The sequence below is a fragment of the Arabidopsis thaliana genome, chromosome 3, assembly GCF_000001735.4.
Source record: "Arabidopsis thaliana chromosome 3, partial sequence".
Classification (NCBI taxonomy): domain Eukaryota; kingdom Viridiplantae; phylum Streptophyta; class Magnoliopsida; order Brassicales; family Brassicaceae; genus Arabidopsis; species Arabidopsis thaliana.
The window spans coordinates 23,317,314-23,334,551 of NC_003074.8; the positions used below are offsets into that span (position 1 = coordinate 23,317,314).

A 17,238-nucleotide genomic window follows, 5' to 3' on the forward strand; every position below is an offset into this window, starting at 1 on the left:
GTGTGTGTGGGCACTCACATGATGAATCGAATAATTTGCACATATTTGTCAACGGGCTTCTCTGTACGGCTTCTGGCGCATTCTACTGTTTCTTACTGTACGGTCATTTGCTAATTGCTGCTACTCATTTTTAAAGTATAATTAATTAATAACTACTACTATTATTCTTCTCTTTACCAAAAAAAAATATATATTAAATCTTCTTTTTCTTCGTTTTGTTCCGACTCAAACTGGTTAATATTTTTGAACGGATTCTATACCTAAAAAGTTGCTGCTATATATTATCAAACTTTGTGGATCGTATCATATTTGTGTTTTTTTTTTACTTTTTGTTGGTACAAGAAATTGAAGGAAAAATCGTATCATTTATTTGAGTGGTTATAGTAATTTTATTTGTTTAGCTTCTTTTTTTTGTTTTTTAAATCAGCAAAAACTAAGATGAAAAAACAATTGATGTATAATTTTTATGATTATTTTTCTTTTTTGGAAGAGAAAAAATCATTGGCTTAGAAATTTGTGTCCTTAATAGCTTCTTTAACAAAAATTTTTTTGTCTATATATAGCTAGCTACTAAATGTTTCTTTTTTTGTTCCAGAGTATCTTGATCATAATTTATGGTTATAAACTTATATACATAAGTGGGTCAGCAGTCAAGATTTCCCCTTTAATATTGGTTAATATTCTCCTGTTTAGAAATAACAAATTGTATTATTAATCATGAGATAGAAACTTATATAAATCGTACCAACTTTAAGCCCCACTCAGCTTACTCGTCGTTATATTATTGAAATCAAATAGTTACAAAAGGCGGGTAAGTCTTCATTTTCCAAATATAGCATTCCACTCACAGTCTCACTTACATCCAAAAAAGTAGATGATAATACTGAATAACCGTTATGCCAAAATTTTCAGTATCTGACAATACTATATACGATAATACGATATGCATATATATCATATTTTATTTTTGTAGCTTATTTTTTTATATTTTTCCACCACTCATCGTAGCCTCGTATATTTTGATCGGATCATTGCCCCGTCACCATCACCAATAAGTACCATTGGCGTAAATTAACCACATTTCTTCAGAATCCACCCTTATCTTTTACGTGGTTACAACTGATCACGCCACTAGACACCGCGACAACTCGCGTTCCATGGCGGCCGCAACCGCTGTTGAAGCTTCCACGAGCGGTCGTCGGCTGGCAATGTCCAGCAGAAACCGCGACACAGTATCTGTGCTTGGTCCAGCCACGAGCCTCTCCCAGGCCACGTTAGCATCCATCTTGGACCTTCGCTTTGTAAAGACTGGAGTCGCATCCACTCTCTGAATAGACCACTTCTTCACTTTTCTCAACCGTTCGATCTTTTCTCTCTGCCTACAAGCTAACTCAAATGTATTCCTCTTTATTTCTTCCAACACTTTACTTAACAGTTCTTCTCTGTCTTCCACATTCAAGAACTGCTCGTTCCTGAAAAACCTGTCAAACTCCGGAAATCCGATTGCTTTCTTGATCCCTCTTGAGTAATCAGAGTTCGAAAAGTCGAAAAATTCTCTGACTTCCTCAACCATTCCACTCTCCACCATCTTGTCAACTCTCTCAGACACGAACCCGTGCAAAACGGGAAGTGCCACGTCCACCCATAGAAAACAACAGTCGTATCTCGACCTGAACTTGTTTTCTTTGTCATCCACTAGAGCCTCCACGTAAGAGTTGGAACCTCCAACGATGATTGGAAGCTTTCCACGGTTTAGGACGGATTCAATGGAGAGATTCGCCATGTGACAGTAATTCGCGGCGGTTAAGTCGGCTTCAGGCGGCAAGACGCCGAGGAGATGGTGCGGTACCCCGCAGCTCTCCTCGCTCGTGATCTTGTTGGTTACAATGTCTAGACCTTGGTGGACTTGTATCTTGTCTGAGTTTATGATCTCAGCCCGAAAACGTGTGGCTATATCCACGGAGAGTCGTGACTTGCCTGTCCCGGTAGCACCCATGATGACCACAACTTTGTCCTTTGGACCGTATGGGTTTAGAGTTAGCATATTGGGACCAAATCTCGCTGGAGGGAAGTCTAAAGTCGGCGAAGGAGGCAATGGTTGTTTGCACATAGCCATAGATATCTTCATGATCATGATGAAACGCTTTGCAATATAAACTTGCTGGTGTTTAAAATATGTTTTGTTATGTTTGGTAGGCTTGTATATCTTCTTATATATGAAATGTTCAGGTGACTTTGCATGAAGGATATGATTTATATATATAGGGTCACACACTTAGTAAATGGCCACTGTACGAATGATATACGACAAGTTGGCTCGCCCCTTTTTTAATTAATTGGTCAAACCTGTTGTTTTATTTTACTTTATTCTCCTCTAATTCTATTTAGACTGGCCAAATATTTGATCCGCGTGCAATGCAGATGATATATATTGATAATGTCACAATCAAACGTAAACTTCTATTACGTTTGATGTGAAGTTAAGATACGATTTTTTTTCTAGGAAAATAACGATTATATGCGAGGCAGAAAGTTTTAAGAAGCATTTCTCTTCTTTTTAATAAAAATATATATGGGTTATTTTTTTTTGATGGGTTATTGTCTAAGCTCATAGTATATTTGTTTTTAATAGATTTTATCATGTTATTAGAGCAGTCGCAATGAAAAACTCGGCAATTACCTTGGATGGATTGACATTATTTAACTAAAAACATTTAAGAAATTAGGTTATGATGCTTCCTCCTCATGATCGGTCTATCAAATATTATATGTATATAGATATTCTGTATTCCCTAATTTCATAAGAAAAAGTTATGCAGATGTGATTCTATCTCATATTTTGATATTATCATAGAGTTGTTTATATTTGTAGAATAATATAAAGGTTCTATTGGACCGTCCATTAATGAAACGGAGAGGCAAAATTGTTTGTCGACCTGCAATGGCCAAAGACCCCCGGGAACGTCTCTTATTACTCTCCCCACTTACATATAAATCTGAAGACGAAAAAAAACACAAAGAAAACTTTTGTTTTTTATTACATTATAATTATTCACATGAGATAAGAAATATAATGGTCCGAGAAAGGGCCTTTAAAAAGATTATTCTTACAGCGACAAGTCATAGCTATTGGAATGTAATTTGGCTTGCGAGCTTGGTAATGTACTGTGCATGCTCCTACACGTCCATGTACGTATCTGATTCCTCCATTCCTATGTACTAAAAATAATACGGAATATCACATATACATCATACATGTATATATCCCTCAAAGAGTCAAGATTTAATTTAACAAAACTTTACACATCTGGTATTTTCAACTATAATTTTTTTCTAAAGCTAGCTCTGGTTAAATTTTAGCCACTCTGCACTTTGCATAAACTTGTATACGGTATACCAAGATATTTGTCTGAGTGAATTATTTAATTGCGATAAGTTTTAATCAAATTGGTGGACTAAACCGGCCAACTAGCTTATGCGTTTCTTGTTAAATCTAGCTTTTTTCTTGTCTTATCAGTTGATTAGTACAATTTCAGAAATTTTCTTTATATTTTTAGAAAAGAAAGTGTCATTCGATTACTCAAGTTATATCACACAGCTCCAAATAAAGAATGAATACATCAACCTAAAATCAATAAAATGGTACAGCTTAAATCAAAAATAAAATAAAACCTTCTACATTAATATAATCGTTATTGACTTATTGTTATACTTTAATCATTTAAATTTGCATATTAAACCTTTTACATACTAAATCAAAAGAAAACCCTTAGATATATTCCCTCGCTTGTTTCCCTCTAACAATAAATTTCAATTACAAATTTAGGTGACATACTTAGAGCATTTCCAAATCTGTATTTTCTCTCTAAAATATCTTTATTTAGGAGTTGAGTTTTTTTCTTCCTAAATCTACTATATTTTGAAGTTAAAAATAAAGATATAAATTGAAAATCCAAATCTCCAAATAGAGATTTCTATTATAGAGTTGGAAAGGATATATATGGGTTAGATAAATGTTTATTTCAAACTCTATTTTGAAGATTAATATGAAGACGAATATTGTATAACTAGCGTTCGCTTGAACTCTTGGCAAAAACTTTTTCACTTATTTAATTTATAAAGTGTTCATGATAGATACGAAGAAAATAAAATAAATTGGGATAAGAAGCTTAATGATTGATTGATGTTAACCCAACACCCACGTTGAAGATATATATATTATAATCGATCGTGTGATGAAAAAAAAAAGTAAATAATACGACCAATAAGGCAGTCACGCCTATTCCTTTGCGCATTAACTTTCTTTTTATCCCTCTCTTTCAGTAATCGTTTGGGATTTGGCCATTCATTGATTTTGTTTTTGTTTTCGGAAACTGTTGTATATTGCAAGTAAAGAGTTATGTATAACGACAAAATAGAATTTGCATATGGAAAATTAGCGTAGCTATCAAATTTTAGGATAAACTTTTAACGGTTTTATCTCACTCAAATTAAAAATTTTAAGCAAACAAAAAACTTCATGCCTACTTCGAACGTCTCTATTCATATAAACAAGCATTTTCTACAAAGGTAAGTAGATTAGTGAATCCAGAAAAACCAAAACCTTAATAACTAACCAACCACCTAAATGTTTTTCTTTTTATTCCATTTTTTCCAAGTAAATTTTTTTAGTTTTCGAAAATAGATTTCTTTTAACATTCAAAATTAAAACCAAGCCTGCGCCTTTAGGATTTAAGCACACGATCAGTATATTTTTGTTTTATGTAAAAACATAATATTATTACGTTTGTGTCAAACTTAATACAAAATATTTTTGTGTCATCCTCCTTCAAGTCATTCCCCATTCCATCGAGTTGGTTTCTTATTTTACATGATGACCAAGAGATGTTTTTACACCGATCACAAATATTTTGTTTATATATGGTAAATCTGTTTTTGTCTCGTTTTGATTTCTGTATACAGCAGACTCGTGTTCTTAAACTGGAACCCAAATGTTGTACTTGTGCCGAATGTGCGAGAAAGGTGAAACGAGCCATGCTAAACGTTGAAGGTGATTGATTATGCATATATTTACTACCGTTTCTGATATATATAATTAGCAATGGTGGATTTATGATTAGGAGTGCATTCCATCAAGGTTAATGCAAACGAAGGGACGATAGAAGTGAACACTGATATTAACCGGCAAAAGAGCCGAGCTTTTGTGGGAACCTGAACCAGAGTCTCCTGATGACATTTCTATGGCAACTCCGCTCGCCATGCCATCAACTTGCCGACGTCAGGTCCATGTCAGCACCTTTGACCAGACCGTACACCTACAGGACTTGCTTGACAAAAACGCTAGTGGGATCAAACACATGAAAGATTACCGACAAGAGGGTCATCAGTATAACGTTTAAGGAGTCACATGATGATCCCAGGGGCTACCACTCACGGGACTCACTATCTCCAATCGCACCACCGTCCTCTGACCCTAAGAATAGCAATGGCGGTGGTGGTTCAGGTGCTTGTGGTAATGTTGAGGCTCCTGCTACTGCTGCTTAACCACCGCCCAAGATTAACGATACTCCTTGTAATGGCAAAGCAGCAGAGCCTCCTGTCGCTAATGTGAAATGCAGCAGCAGATGGAATAGTTGCGGTTTGATGTAAAGTAGAGATCTATTTAGTAGTTTAACCAGTATCAAGGAAACTATATTATAGCAACTTCTTAAAGAATGAGTTGGTAGAAATTTTCAGATTTTCTACTACACACAATTGTCACAAACAATCAATCATGCAAAAGAATCATCACTACTAAAACACAAAATAATCCTATCTTACCCTTGCCGATCAGCGTGCTGTGGTTTGAGAGCAGAGTGAGTCGGGTGTCCTCTTCTGCCAAGTCTCTTTGTTGGCTCGGCATGCTTCTTTTATGGGCCACTCGATCTGGAAGCCGTCTCTGTTCTGCTTTTCTAACTGACAACAGTGTGTGTGAAACGTCTGAGGATCTACCTGAAGCTTGAAGTCAAGGGTAAACAACAACTCCATCTCCAATCTGTTTAACTCTCTCGTAGTCACACCTCCCACTCTTGCGTAGTATGCATTGTTGAAATACCTGCACAACACCAGAGATCAATGAATCTATGATTGAAGACTTATTTGCGTGTTGAATTTGATACCAGGTTTAGTGAGTAACATACCTATCATCGAAGACTTTAGCAGCTAACATGACAGTTGTAATGATAAGGCGGTGGACATTAAGGGGTTTGAGAAGGGCTCGGGTCTTATGGAGAAAGTGATCAATGTAGATATGCGCAATGACGAAGCAGGAGGGACTGCAGCAAGAGTACTTGAAAATGCGATCCAAGTAGTGTGCAATACTGATCTCAGGGGGAGATCTCCCGTCAAACACGGTAACAGAGTCTGGCGATCCAAGCAGAATCTTGTCATCATGATTGAGTAACAGAGATCTCTCCAGAGAAGAAGAGAGGCGTGAGAGAACAGTCGGTGGCTTTTTCAATCGTTTGCCCTCAATAATAAGTCCTAACCTGAGGTATACATCCGAATCAATGAAAGCTGGATCGGTTGCGAGAGAGTCCATTTCTCCAACGAATCTGCAATGAAGATGATGATGTGCATAAAAATGGTAACTTTGAATAGGGTTTTGAAATAGAAGACGTATGTAGAGTAAATTTCAAGCAGGTGAACTAATTCCTAATCAAGAACCTAAACCCTCTCTATATGTCTCCCTACCTACCAAGTACCAAGAATCTTGAGAGTCAAGAATTAGGAATAAAGTGGAAGAAGCTTACGAGAATAAAGTGGAAGAAGTTGGTTCGTGAACTAGAGAAGGTCCGGAGAATGGAAGAAAGCAGATCTATCTCCGGCGCTTCTCCATTGTTTTTTTTTTGCTGCTCTGAAGCTTAGAAGCTAAAAGAAGCCGCGAAGAATTGTGAAGAAGAAGGAAAGTTTCCATTATTGCCTTTTATTTTATTTTATTTAATAATTTAAGGGTTTTTGATTTTAAAATGAATAATAATAATAAATACAAAAAAGAAAGGACAGAAGGAAGGAGTGATGTGTGGTAGAGAGAGACAGTTCACCGTCGGCGAGTCCAGCTGGCGGTGGTGGGAGCCCACCGTGTCACCTTAATCATCGCTGCGCTGCCCTGTCTTTTTTCCATTATTAATTTTTAGCAAGAAGAAGACTGGGCTTTCTAAATTAGTTATTAATGGGCTTTGGGCTTTCGTGGTTAGGGTTGTGTAGGGGCTTAATCGTCATTTCGGAGATAGAATAAACCCTAATCTCCATGGATGGGCTCTCCGATGTTTGTCTTTTTGATTTTTGAAATTTGATTTTCAAAAATAAACTAAAGCATCATTGCCTCCCATTATCGTCACGCACGCAGATCAATGATTCTCTCACTCTGCTTCTCATTCACGCTTCTTCTTTGAATTCACTTTTCTATTCCTTTCTTTTTCTCCGTCCGAGAGAGTATAGAGAGACCCATTTCTTCGATCCATCCGCTGAGAAAAAAAAGGTACCGTCGTATTGTTCTCTCATGTTTCTGGGTTTCTTTTTGTTTCGAAATATATTCTTCTCGTTTGCAGTGTGATTTTGAGGGTTTCCTTGTCTAAAAAATGCAGTTTTTAATTAATGGATTTACAATAGAAATGTAGTTAGATTCTTCGACACCATCTTCGTTTTCGATTGGATCTACATGTTATGCTCTCTCTTTTTCCTTGGAATACTATGTCAGATTGAGTAATGGTTGTCCTTGTATTGAATTACAGAAGAAAACCAAGCAGTAGTAGAATGGATCATTCAGCGAAAACCACACAGAACCGTGTTTTGTCAGTGAAGATGTGGCCACCGAGTAAGAGTACCCGTCTCATGCTTGTTGAGCGGATGACCAAGAACATTACCACCCCTTCCATCTTCTCCAGGAAGTACGGTCTTTTGTCTGTTGAAGAGGCTGAGCAAGACGCCAAGCGCATTGAAGATTTGGCCTTTGCTACTGCCAACAAACACTTCCAGAACGAGCCTGATGGTGATGGCACTTCTGCTGTTCACGTCTATGCTAAAGAATCCAGCAAGCTCATGCTTGATGTCATCAAACGTGGTCCACAGGAAGAATCCGAGGTTGAGGTGAGCAAGGATGGTGATGTCTTTTTTGATATATCTGGTGGGAGCAGAGCTTTTATTGAAGAAGAGGAGGCACGCGACCTTTTGAGGCCTCTGGCTGACCCGCGTAACTCCTATACCAAAATCCGTTTTAGCAACAGGAGTTTTGGGTCTGAAGCAGCCAAATTTGCTGCGAGCGTTTTGTCTTCCATCAAGGATCAGCTGACGGAAGTGGATCTCTCGGATTTTGTTGCAGGAAGACCAGAGGCTGAAGCGCTTGAAGTCATGAATATGTTTTCATCTGCTTTAGAGGGTTCTAAGCTTAGGTATCTGAATCTCTCGGACAATGCTTTGGGAGAAAAGGGAATTAGGGCATTTGCTTCTCTCATCAATTCTCAGCATGACTTGGAGGAGCTCTATCTGATGAATGATGGCATTTCCGAGGATGCTGCACGTGCAGTTCGTGAGCTTCTCCCTTCTACTGACAAAATCAGGGTTCTTCAGTTTCATAACAACATGACAGGAGATGAAGGAGCAACTGCCATTGCAGAGATTGTCAGGGAGTGTCCATCTTTGGAAGATTTCCGGTGTTCATCTACAAGGATTGGTTCAGAAGGTGGTGTTGCACTAGCTGAAGCACTTGAACACTGTAGCCACTTGAAGAAACTTGATCTTCGTGACAACATGTTTGGAGTCGAAGGTGGAATTGCCCTGGCCAAGACTTTATCAGTCTTGACTCATTTAACCGAGATCTATATGAGTTACCTGAACTTGGAGGATGAGGGAACAGAGGCACTTTCTGAAGCTCTACTTAAGTCCGCCCCTTCTCTTGAAGTTCTAGAATTGGCTGGTAACGACATTACTGTAAAATCCACTGGAAATTTGGCAGCTTGCATCGCCTCCAAACAGTCTCTTGCAAAGCTGAATTTATCTGAGAATGAACTCAAAGACGAAGGGACTATCTTAATTGCAAAGGCAGTTGAAGGTCATGATCAGTTAGTTGAAGTTGACCTGAGCACCAACATGATCAGAAGAGCTGGGGCAAGGGCCTTGGCACAAACTGTTGTGAAGAAAAATACTTTCAAGCTTCTGAACATCAATGGAAACTTCATATCTGAGGAAGGTATTGACGAGGTAAATGACATGTTTAAGGACTGTCTGGACAAGCTTGTTCCTTTGGACGACAATGACCCTGAAGGAGAAGATTTTGAAGATGAAGACGAAGAGGAGGAAGGCGAAGATGGCAATGAATTGGAATCAAAGCTTGGAAGTCTGAAAATCAAGCAAGGGGAGGAATGATGTGATGCTTTTGTTGCTATGTAGGTAGGTTCAGTGTTATCTCTCTTTCTGGATTCGGTAAACATAGTTAAGTAGGTATCTAAGGATCTAAGATTGTCTTCAGATTTATTTCCTTGAAGCGAAATTGTTATCTTCGTGTAAACCAGAATTGTTGTTGGTCTTTTGGTTATGAATATTTAAATGATCTTTTAGCTGAAATCATGTTCATCTCATATGAGCCGTGGGAAATGAAAGAGCACAGTGTAGCATAAGAAGTTACAAATGAAGAACAAACTTTATGGCGTATTTGATCAAGCGGCCACTGGAGTTTTGAGGGCTTCGAGTATCTTATCGTCTAACTCAAACTTAATCTCTTTCTTGTCTCTGCCAATCTTCACATACTCTTCGAATCTCTCCTTGAGATCTTCAGGCAGATTCGTTTTACTCTCCCACCCTAATAAGTCCTTAGCGGCTCTTGGCTCTGCGTAGAAATGCTGCGACCATACAAAGACAAGTTTGTAAAGCTACTAATGAATGAAGTAGGAGAAGAGCTTCTACAGGGTTTCGTTTACCATGTTTCTGAATAGAAAAGCCTTCTTGGCGTCAACCCCAATGGCTTTAGGGTCATAATGAACGATCTCAACAGTTTTGCCAGCAGCGGCAGCACAGAGCTTGGCCATACCGTCAAGAGTAACGGCTCTGTCGCTAACGCAGTTGAAGATGTTGCCGGAAGCAGCCTCTGGGTTGGCAACGGCAGAAGTAAGCATGGAAGACAAGTCCCTCACGTGGGATATGTTGGTTAGCTGCAATCCTGATCCTGGGATTGGCACTGCTCTGTCCCTCACAATCCCTGGGAACACATTTCAACCATTACGTGTTTTTGTCTTTGTATTGAAATCTTTGGGTGTGTGAGAGACTTACGGTCGAAGAACCATTCTTCGCAGTCTTTGTTGTTGCCAGAGCCGATCATGTACTGCGGTCGAAAGGAGGCCCAGTTCCCGAATGTTTCGGCTAAGTACTTCTCCACCACCACGTGACCAGCGTCGGCTTTAACTGCGTCCTGCAACATTGGAGAAGAAGGAGACATAAGTAGTGAGAATTTAGAGATCAGTATTAAGAATTTATACCCCTTCAACGTGAGGAGGTTGTTCGGTGGACTTGTAGATCCCGGCGCTACTTATGAACAAGAATTGCTTGACGCCGGAGCTTTTAGCCCAATCCACCACTGGCCTATGTCCGAAAAATCCAAAAGGATATAAGATCATCATCAATTCTCATCCATGGAGATTCTAAAAGAAAGAAACCATGGCTCTCTAAGTTAAATAAGCAGACCTAACAGTATCCAAATCCTTGCCATTGTTGTCAAGGACAACGTCAAATGTTTCACCTCCGACCACATTGGCAACATTGGCCGGGTTCCCCCACACCGTCTTTCCTCCGCCGCTAACAATTTCCTGTCGACAGATACAAAGGTTCGGTCTGAATCGGATTCAAAAACTCAAAACCCGGGTGGAAATTTGTAAATCTTACGGAGAATCGGTTGAAAGGAGGTTTCTTCATCTTTTCGGAAGATTCATCGCCGACGGTCAAGATGGTGACGGCGTGGCCGGCGGAGAGAAGCTCTTTGGCGAAGTAAAACCCGATCACGGCGTGACCGCCACTGTTGGTGTTGACTATAAGTACATTCTTCTTCTCACCGACGGAGCTGGCCTTAACGGTAAATTTTTGAGGAGATAACCTTCGAGAAGTCCTCAGAGAGAATGTCAAGAGAGAAGAAGAAGAAGAAGAAGAAGAAGAGAGAGAGGAAAAGGAGGAAGATGAAGAGGGTAGAGAGAAGCGGTGGAGAGATGGCGGGATCAGGAGATTGCTGATCGGAGAAGTTGTCTTGGAAGAGAAAAACAGAGAGGAGGATGATAAAGCCGCCATTTTTTGTTGGTAATGATTACCTCACTCTGTTCTGACTTGTGGTGGTTTGATCCTCAGAGAACCAGAAGAATTTTGTAAGGCTCTTGTACAAGATAACAACATCCAACGGTCGCCTTTTATTTATGTGATCTTCGTTTCACTACCATTTTCTAGATTGGCCCAAATTTATTAAAATGGGCCCATTTATGCTAATACATGAGTCTGTTTTTTCCCCGTCGTTTAATTTAATTCTCATGAAGATTTGGATTTGTCTACATCTAATCCTATTTGTGTCTTCTTCATAAAGATCTGTGGTTGATCCCAAAAAAAGGAAAGAAATATGATTTTTTTTTTCTTGATAAAATGGTATATCATCAATGAAAAAAAGAAACAAAGAATAAGAAAGATTCCTCGAAGATGAGAAAAAAATCCAACCCACACACATAATAATTGTATCTAAAAACTCCAAAATTCAGGTGTGACGGAGCGGAGATTTGAAGCCATCAACGAGGGTTACCTTTATTCTATACAAAGCAGATGAATCGCTAAAGAAAAACATCAAGTGTTTTATTACTAAGTTTTTTTTGGGGGCAAAAAGCTTCAAGCATTCTTCCTTGCGGAATAAGCACGGTAAGCTGCTAATCCGGCAAACCCAACAGCTGTACCCACTGCAATTTAATAGTAAAGCTTTGGATGATTTAATGGTTTTGCTCAAGAAAAAAGGAAATGCATAGATCTTGTGAAGAAGAAGAAAGAACCTGAGACAAATAGAAGTGAGCTATTCACGAGTTGGCGGATATTCCTGCTTCTTCTTCCTGACTCTGTCTCTGGAATGCTCATGTGAGGGTTCTCTGCTGTACTCACGATTCTTGAGAAGAGACTATTTGGCTCCCCAAGTTTCATGCTTAATGACACAGGGATGTCTATCCCCAATTCCATGCAAACCTGTTGTCATCCGATAATAGAATCATCAATCATACCAAGAGCAGCATCTCATCAAATCATATTAGGCTTAAGTGATGCATTTACCCTATCAGACTCCTGCACTGACATTGGATATGGATCCAAATCATCTTTGGCCGCAACCAGAAGACAAGGGGTCCCGTAACCTCTCTCTTCTCCCCTCCTTGCTACCTCCATCAGTATTTCCCTCGCCTTTCTCCATGAGTATACGTCCGAACTGGAAAACATCATTTTTTCTTGCTAAGTCTGTCATCTTATTATCCACACATACCAGGTGCAAATAATTTCTGAGCTAACCTGTCATAGACAACCACAGCAACATCACATGCTGCCAACGATTCCTTGTTTGTCAGAAACTTTTTAACTCTGTCCTCTGGTATTTCCCGCAATATGAGGGTTTTCTTAGAACCCTGAAAAATGCGTCCAACAATTAGGAAAACAAAACAAAAAAAACCACATAAACCATATCCACATGTGACAAAGAACATAAGAGTTCAGACTTTTGCTACTAACCCCAGGCTGATCAATGACATTTGCTGCATATCGTTCACCCATTGTTGCCTTATAGCTGTTTGAAAATTTCCTGGAGTTGAAACACAGATTATAAAATATAACACGAGTAGACCACAGAAACAATCAAAGCACTGAAGATGACACAGAATATGGATACTTCGAAATGTTAAAACTAGCATACCTTCCTAAGAAAGAATCGAGGAGTGCAGACTTTCCAGATTTTTTAGGGCCAAATACAAAGCACTGAAACACATTCCTTTCTGTTCGCTGTTTCTTACGATCCACTGATCTTTTCCTAGTAACAGAAAATGTTGAAGCTGGGTCGTGACCATAACCGATATATGTCAGGTTTGCCAAACTTTTTCGAGGATCTAGAAGTGTCATTAGAGCCCACTGCATCAACACATATAACAGAGCAAAATTAACAATGGTAAAAAATATTGAATTTGATAAGATCATGATGACAATGAAAGCTTGATTCTAATTCAGCGTCAACATAACATCAAGAATACAAACCTCAGACAGAAACCCATTGATTGTCAAACTTCCGCCTGGCGTTTTCTCTGCAGCTTCTTTATAAGGATCCTCAAGCCAAGGACTGAAATCGTAAAGCAGATTGTACGTGTAAAGAAACATATTCCGGAAATAATAAACGTATTCATGTACAAGAGCATTGAAGAAATTGGCAAGAAAATTCAAAAGAAAGAAGGTTAACTCACTAAACAATCATTGGAAGAACAGATGATAACCACTGATTACAGAGGAAAGAATAGCAATGAATTAAAAAAAAAAAAAATCACCAGCAAATTACCTATCTGGAGCTGTTTGAAATAAATCATCTAGCTCAGCTGGCTGTAACGCTCCATCCTAAATAGTAGCAAAACGAAGAGCATTAGAGAACTACTACTGCTCCTTGAAGGTGAAATAAGCTTTTAGGTGATAGAGAACAACAGAATCATTGTTGGATAATTGAAGAAACGATCATACACACATTATCAAGGTCATATAACTGGAAGATTCCACTCAGAAAGTCCATAGCTTCGTTTGTTAGCTCGATGCTCTGCAAGTGAAATACAGGAATAGAGTGCAAACATTATTTAAAAGCAACCAGCCAGTTTCTCATATCCTTTAATAACATAACAATTTAGAGATATTGTCGTAGTTAAGTACACTATCTAAAACAACACACACCTGATCAGGAGACTGCTTAGCTGGAACGGGTAGTAACTCAGCATGGAGTTCTAAAGAATCATTGTAACCACATTTCCGTAGGATAGCCCATGCTGTCTCAGGGCGACCTCTCTCGATGAATAGAGAGAAAAGAAAAAGGAAACCCGGAAGTGTAAGACCAAGGTCAGTTACTCCATCTGGTTGCCTTTCTTGTACCACTTTCTTAACTCCCATAAGTTCAACAGGGTCAAGTGGGGCACCAAAACAATTTACCTGTTAACCAAATTTGCAGCATCATATTTATAGAAGGATTAGGAATGCAATAATCAGTGTCTAGCAGAGAAAGCGAACCTGGAAATCATTCAACTCTGCGTCATTAAGGGCACCATCCAAATCATGATCACAAAGGTTGAATATTCTTTGAACTGCCCTGCGGAGGCGGGGTTTCAAACATTGTTTTTCTTGATCAAACAAGGGAAATGTTGGATGAAGGACCGCTTTTGATGCAAAATAGAAAACATCAGGGACCTGAAAGAAAAGAATCCAGATATTTTAGTGGCATACAATAAGGATCACTCTAGGCATGGTTCAGTTTTGCTTGGTCTTTCAGCATTATCTGTTCTAAAGGTTCCTAGTATCTATACGGAACATTTTCTCTCTTAGCCAAAAGATAATCTTTAAACTGTAGCAGAAGATATTTCGGTCAGAGAACAAAAGCAAGAAGATACCTGTATAAGGGTCAATGCAGAACACTCAATGCAGGTTTCTATCTCTCGGTACTCCTTCATGATTGGTGACATAATATCCTCTAGTCTGGCGGGAGATCGTTCATCACGTAAATCAAGCTTGCAGCCCACCACAATCACAGGTGCTTTGATCTAGATACATTACATACATATATAATTATAACTTGAAAACATACTTGTAGGAGAATGCGAAGATACGATATTTCAGCAATAAATAAATAAGAAACCTCTAAACGCCGGAGCTCAGGGAGCCAATAAGAACTCAAGCGATCAAGAGTTGAAGGCTGATCACAAGCATAAGTGAGAAGGACCACATCAGCCTTCCTGAATTCTTCAATGAGCTTAATCCGATTGTCAATACTAATAGCAGATAAACATGACATATATCAGGAGATGAGAGAATCATGCGTACAGATTCACACAAGGTTTTTTTTAACAAGAAAGAATATACAGATATACAGATAGAGAAGAGAAAAGAAGAAAGAAGACCTTGAGGGAGTATCGACGATGGTGATAGGTATATAGTCAGGGAAAGCGTCGGCAGGGAGAGTAATCGGAGGAAGGACGCGAGGGACATTATCCGGGAAAGTCTCGGAGGCGACGGCAGAGATCAGGCTGGATTTACCGGTTCCTTTGTCGCCAGCGACGGCGACTCTAAGGCTTGTACGGCCTCCGGCGGAGGACTTTCCACCGAGCATCATCGGAGAGATTTAGAGAGGAAGGAAATTGGCGGTTATTGTTTCGGAGATGAGATTGATCGATCTACCAACGATGTAACTTGCCGGCCGAGGATGGATGCTCCATATATCTAACCGGGTTGACCCGACACGTGATCCGCAAAGCTCTTATTATTACTGTAGTATCTCTATCTTCGCCATCACGGATTTCTCATAATTGGGCCTTCCTATTTTCAGTTTCTAGAACCCACCACAAGTGATTATGTAGCTCAGTAGCTTTTCATTCTACGCCGTCGTTTTTAGTTTTAGAATTTTAATAGATGAATGACAATTTTCCTTACCATTTTTAAAAAAATCAGTTTTCTCATTATGCTAATATGATCTTTTATTGCCATTTATCTCCATATTTTATATTGATAGATTACACACTGGCTTGTAGATATTGAGGAACATAAATAATTAAGCAGAGCATAAACAATGGAGCTCAATTTGGCCTGTGTTACTAAACTGGTAACTTCATTTAAACTTCCTTCAACGACTTTGTTTATTCTTTGCGCTTGGGAATTAGCCAGCCAAATTTATGTTTCCTTATTATTTTTTAAATTTTCGTTTTCTTTTCATCTTTCTTGTGGTCAATAATTTACTTTTTATTCTTTACACACAATATTATTTATATATTTTCTTATAATTACCACATAAATTAAACAAGTGCCAATCAGTATATAACATTCTATAGAAAATGATTTACTGTTACAGGTTAGAAACTTTTAATAATAAGATCGAATATTAAACTGATACGACCAACAACAACTAACACGAAATGACTCATAAAAGAAGAATTTTTTTTAATCAAGATTTATTTATTACCAACAAAACCCAAGACAAACAAGAAAATAAAAACCAATTACATCGTATCTCTCATTGATTTTATTATCCTTGTCGGGATTTTATTTGAAAGGGGGGATAAATTAAAAAAGGACATCATCAAAGCAGTACGTAAAAGTCCGAACGATATTACAAAAAGAAACACAAGATTTGCTAATAAAATGAGCTTCAACACACGTGTCTCCCGCAGAGGCTTTGTTAAATTCTCACTCACCATATTCAGGCGCCCGACGGGGGAGGGACGGTGGCATCGTCGGAATCGGATTTGTCCTTGGAGGAGCTCAGCTTCTTGAACAATGGCTTAAACACGAGCTCTATCGCCAGCCATCCCACCGCCAACACTCCCACAACAACCGTCGCTGTCTGTTTCTTGCCTGTTGGTTTCTCCAATTTTGGGAAATTGACTTCTCCTCCTGACTTCTCCACCATTGCTGCTGCTTCTTCTTCTTCCTTATTTTTCTTCTTCACTTACACACCGTTTGTCTTCAGACTGAATTATCTTCAACTACTTTAAAAGAAACTAAAAACAGCGATACATTTCAAAATATCTCGACTGGTCACGTTATAGACCGTCGATGGAATAATTGACGGTCAAATTTTGGTGAGAACCTTTCCTAAATTTGGGCCTAATATGGGCTGAATTGGGTTTCTTACTAGAAAACAAATCTTGGTGTCGTGAATAAGACAAGTTTGGATGATTCCTTCTAATATCTAAATGAATCTCAATCGACCAAGGAAGATAAGACGCAAATATAGTGGACCTCTCATCATGACACACACATCCTTTAATTGGATTTTGATTAAAATATTCTATTCATTCATCTCCCCAATATTTTTCCAGAAAAAAAAAAGCAACGGGGGCCTTTCTATAAAATGAGCAAAAGAAAGCCCAAATAGATCCTGTCCGGAATAGTAAAACGAGGAAAGCCCAAACATAGCATGTCCGGAAGAATCGAGGTCACGTGCAATACACGTGTCAATTAAAGCAGGAGTTATTG

The 17,238-nt window shown here is 38.7% G+C and overlaps 6 protein-coding genes and 2 long non-coding RNA genes across 10 annotated transcripts; 2 read left to right on the forward strand and 6 right to left on the reverse strand.

Moving 5' to 3' along the window:
- Nucleotides 1–657: 657 nt before the first annotated feature.
- On the reverse strand, nt 658–2,323 carry IPT3 (isopentenyltransferase 3). Its single transcript, NM_116176.3, has one exon. It carries the CDS (start codon nt 2,132–2,134, stop codon nt 1,124–1,126), a length of 1,011 nt encoding a protein of 336 aa, NP_567138.1. The 5' UTR covers nt 2,135–2,323; the 3' UTR covers nt 658–1,123.
- A 2,722-nt stretch (nt 2,324–5,045) lies between these two features.
- CYCP1;1 (cyclin p1;1) lies at nt 5,046–6,970 on the reverse strand. Of its 2 annotated transcripts, NM_116177.3 has the most exons (3): nt 6,792–6,970; nt 6,180–6,593; nt 5,643–6,094 (listed from the first exon to the last, which is right to left on the reverse strand). In NM_116177.3, exons 2-3 carry the CDS (start codon nt 6,578–6,580, stop codon nt 5,830–5,832), a joined length of 666 nt encoding a protein of 221 aa, NP_191871.1. In that variant the 5' UTR covers nt 6,581–6,593; nt 6,792–6,970; the 3' UTR covers nt 5,643–5,829. The 2 variants fall into 2 exon arrangements, with proteins under 2 accessions (NP_001326259.1, NP_191871.1); NM_001340191.1 differs by having other exon boundaries at nt 5,046–6,094; nt 6,180–6,968.
- Nucleotides 6,971–7,165: 195 nt separating this feature from the next.
- Nucleotides 7,166–9,660, forward strand: RANGAP1 (RAN GTPase activating protein 1). 2 transcript variants are annotated; one of them, NM_116178.3, is made up of 2 exons: nt 7,166–7,519; nt 7,773–9,600. In NM_116178.3, the coding sequence occupies exon 2, from the start codon at nt 7,795–7,797 to the stop codon at nt 9,400–9,402; it is 1,608 nt and encodes a 535-aa protein (NP_191872.1). In that variant the 5' UTR covers nt 7,166–7,519; nt 7,773–7,794; the 3' UTR covers nt 9,403–9,600. The 2 variants fall into 2 exon arrangements, with proteins under 2 accessions (NP_191872.1, NP_001190166.1); NM_001203237.1 differs by having other exon boundaries at nt 7,296–7,519; nt 7,776–9,660.
- Nucleotides 8,688–8,905, reverse strand: AT3G09895. The gene has a single exon (NR_141575.1). It is a non-coding gene; the product is annotated as an other RNA (long non-coding RNA).
- On the reverse strand, nt 9,554–11,476 carry CSP41A (chloroplast stem-loop binding protein of 41 kDa). The gene is made up of 6 exons (NM_116179.5): nt 10,912–11,476; nt 10,714–10,835; nt 10,509–10,611; nt 10,303–10,441; nt 9,954–10,231; nt 9,554–9,875 (listed from the first exon to the last, which is right to left on the reverse strand). Exons 1-6 carry the CDS (start codon nt 11,305–11,307, stop codon nt 9,693–9,695), a joined length of 1,221 nt encoding a protein of 406 aa, NP_191873.1. The 5' UTR covers nt 11,308–11,476; the 3' UTR covers nt 9,554–9,692.
- AT3G09905 lies at nt 11,009–11,294 on the forward strand. Its single transcript, NR_141576.1, has one exon. It is a non-coding gene; the product is annotated as an other RNA (long non-coding RNA).
- Nucleotides 11,477–11,602: 126 nt separating the features above from the next.
- Nucleotides 11,603–15,765, reverse strand: MIRO2 (MIRO-related GTP-ase 2). The gene is made up of 14 exons (NM_116180.4): nt 15,168–15,765; nt 14,906–15,038; nt 14,661–14,810; nt 14,284–14,460; nt 13,954–14,205; nt 13,754–13,822; nt 13,574–13,629; nt 13,279–13,360; nt 12,944–13,155; nt 12,763–12,832; nt 12,547–12,659; nt 12,316–12,466; nt 12,045–12,231; nt 11,603–11,954 (listed from the first exon to the last, which is right to left on the reverse strand). The coding sequence occupies exons 1-14, from the start codon at nt 15,377–15,379 to the stop codon at nt 11,887–11,889; spliced, it is 1,932 nt and encodes a 643-aa protein (NP_567139.1). The 5' UTR covers nt 15,380–15,765; the 3' UTR covers nt 11,603–11,886.
- A 320-nt stretch (nt 15,766–16,085) lies between these two features.
- On the reverse strand, nt 16,086–16,721 carry OEP6 (outer envelope membrane protein). Its single transcript, NM_116181.1, has one exon — nt 16,200–16,721. The coding sequence runs from the start codon at nt 16,667–16,669 to the stop codon at nt 16,460–16,462; it is 210 nt and encodes a 69-aa protein (NP_191875.1). The 5' UTR covers nt 16,670–16,721; the 3' UTR covers nt 16,200–16,459.
- Between the last annotated feature and the right edge of the window lie 517 nt (nt 16,722–17,238).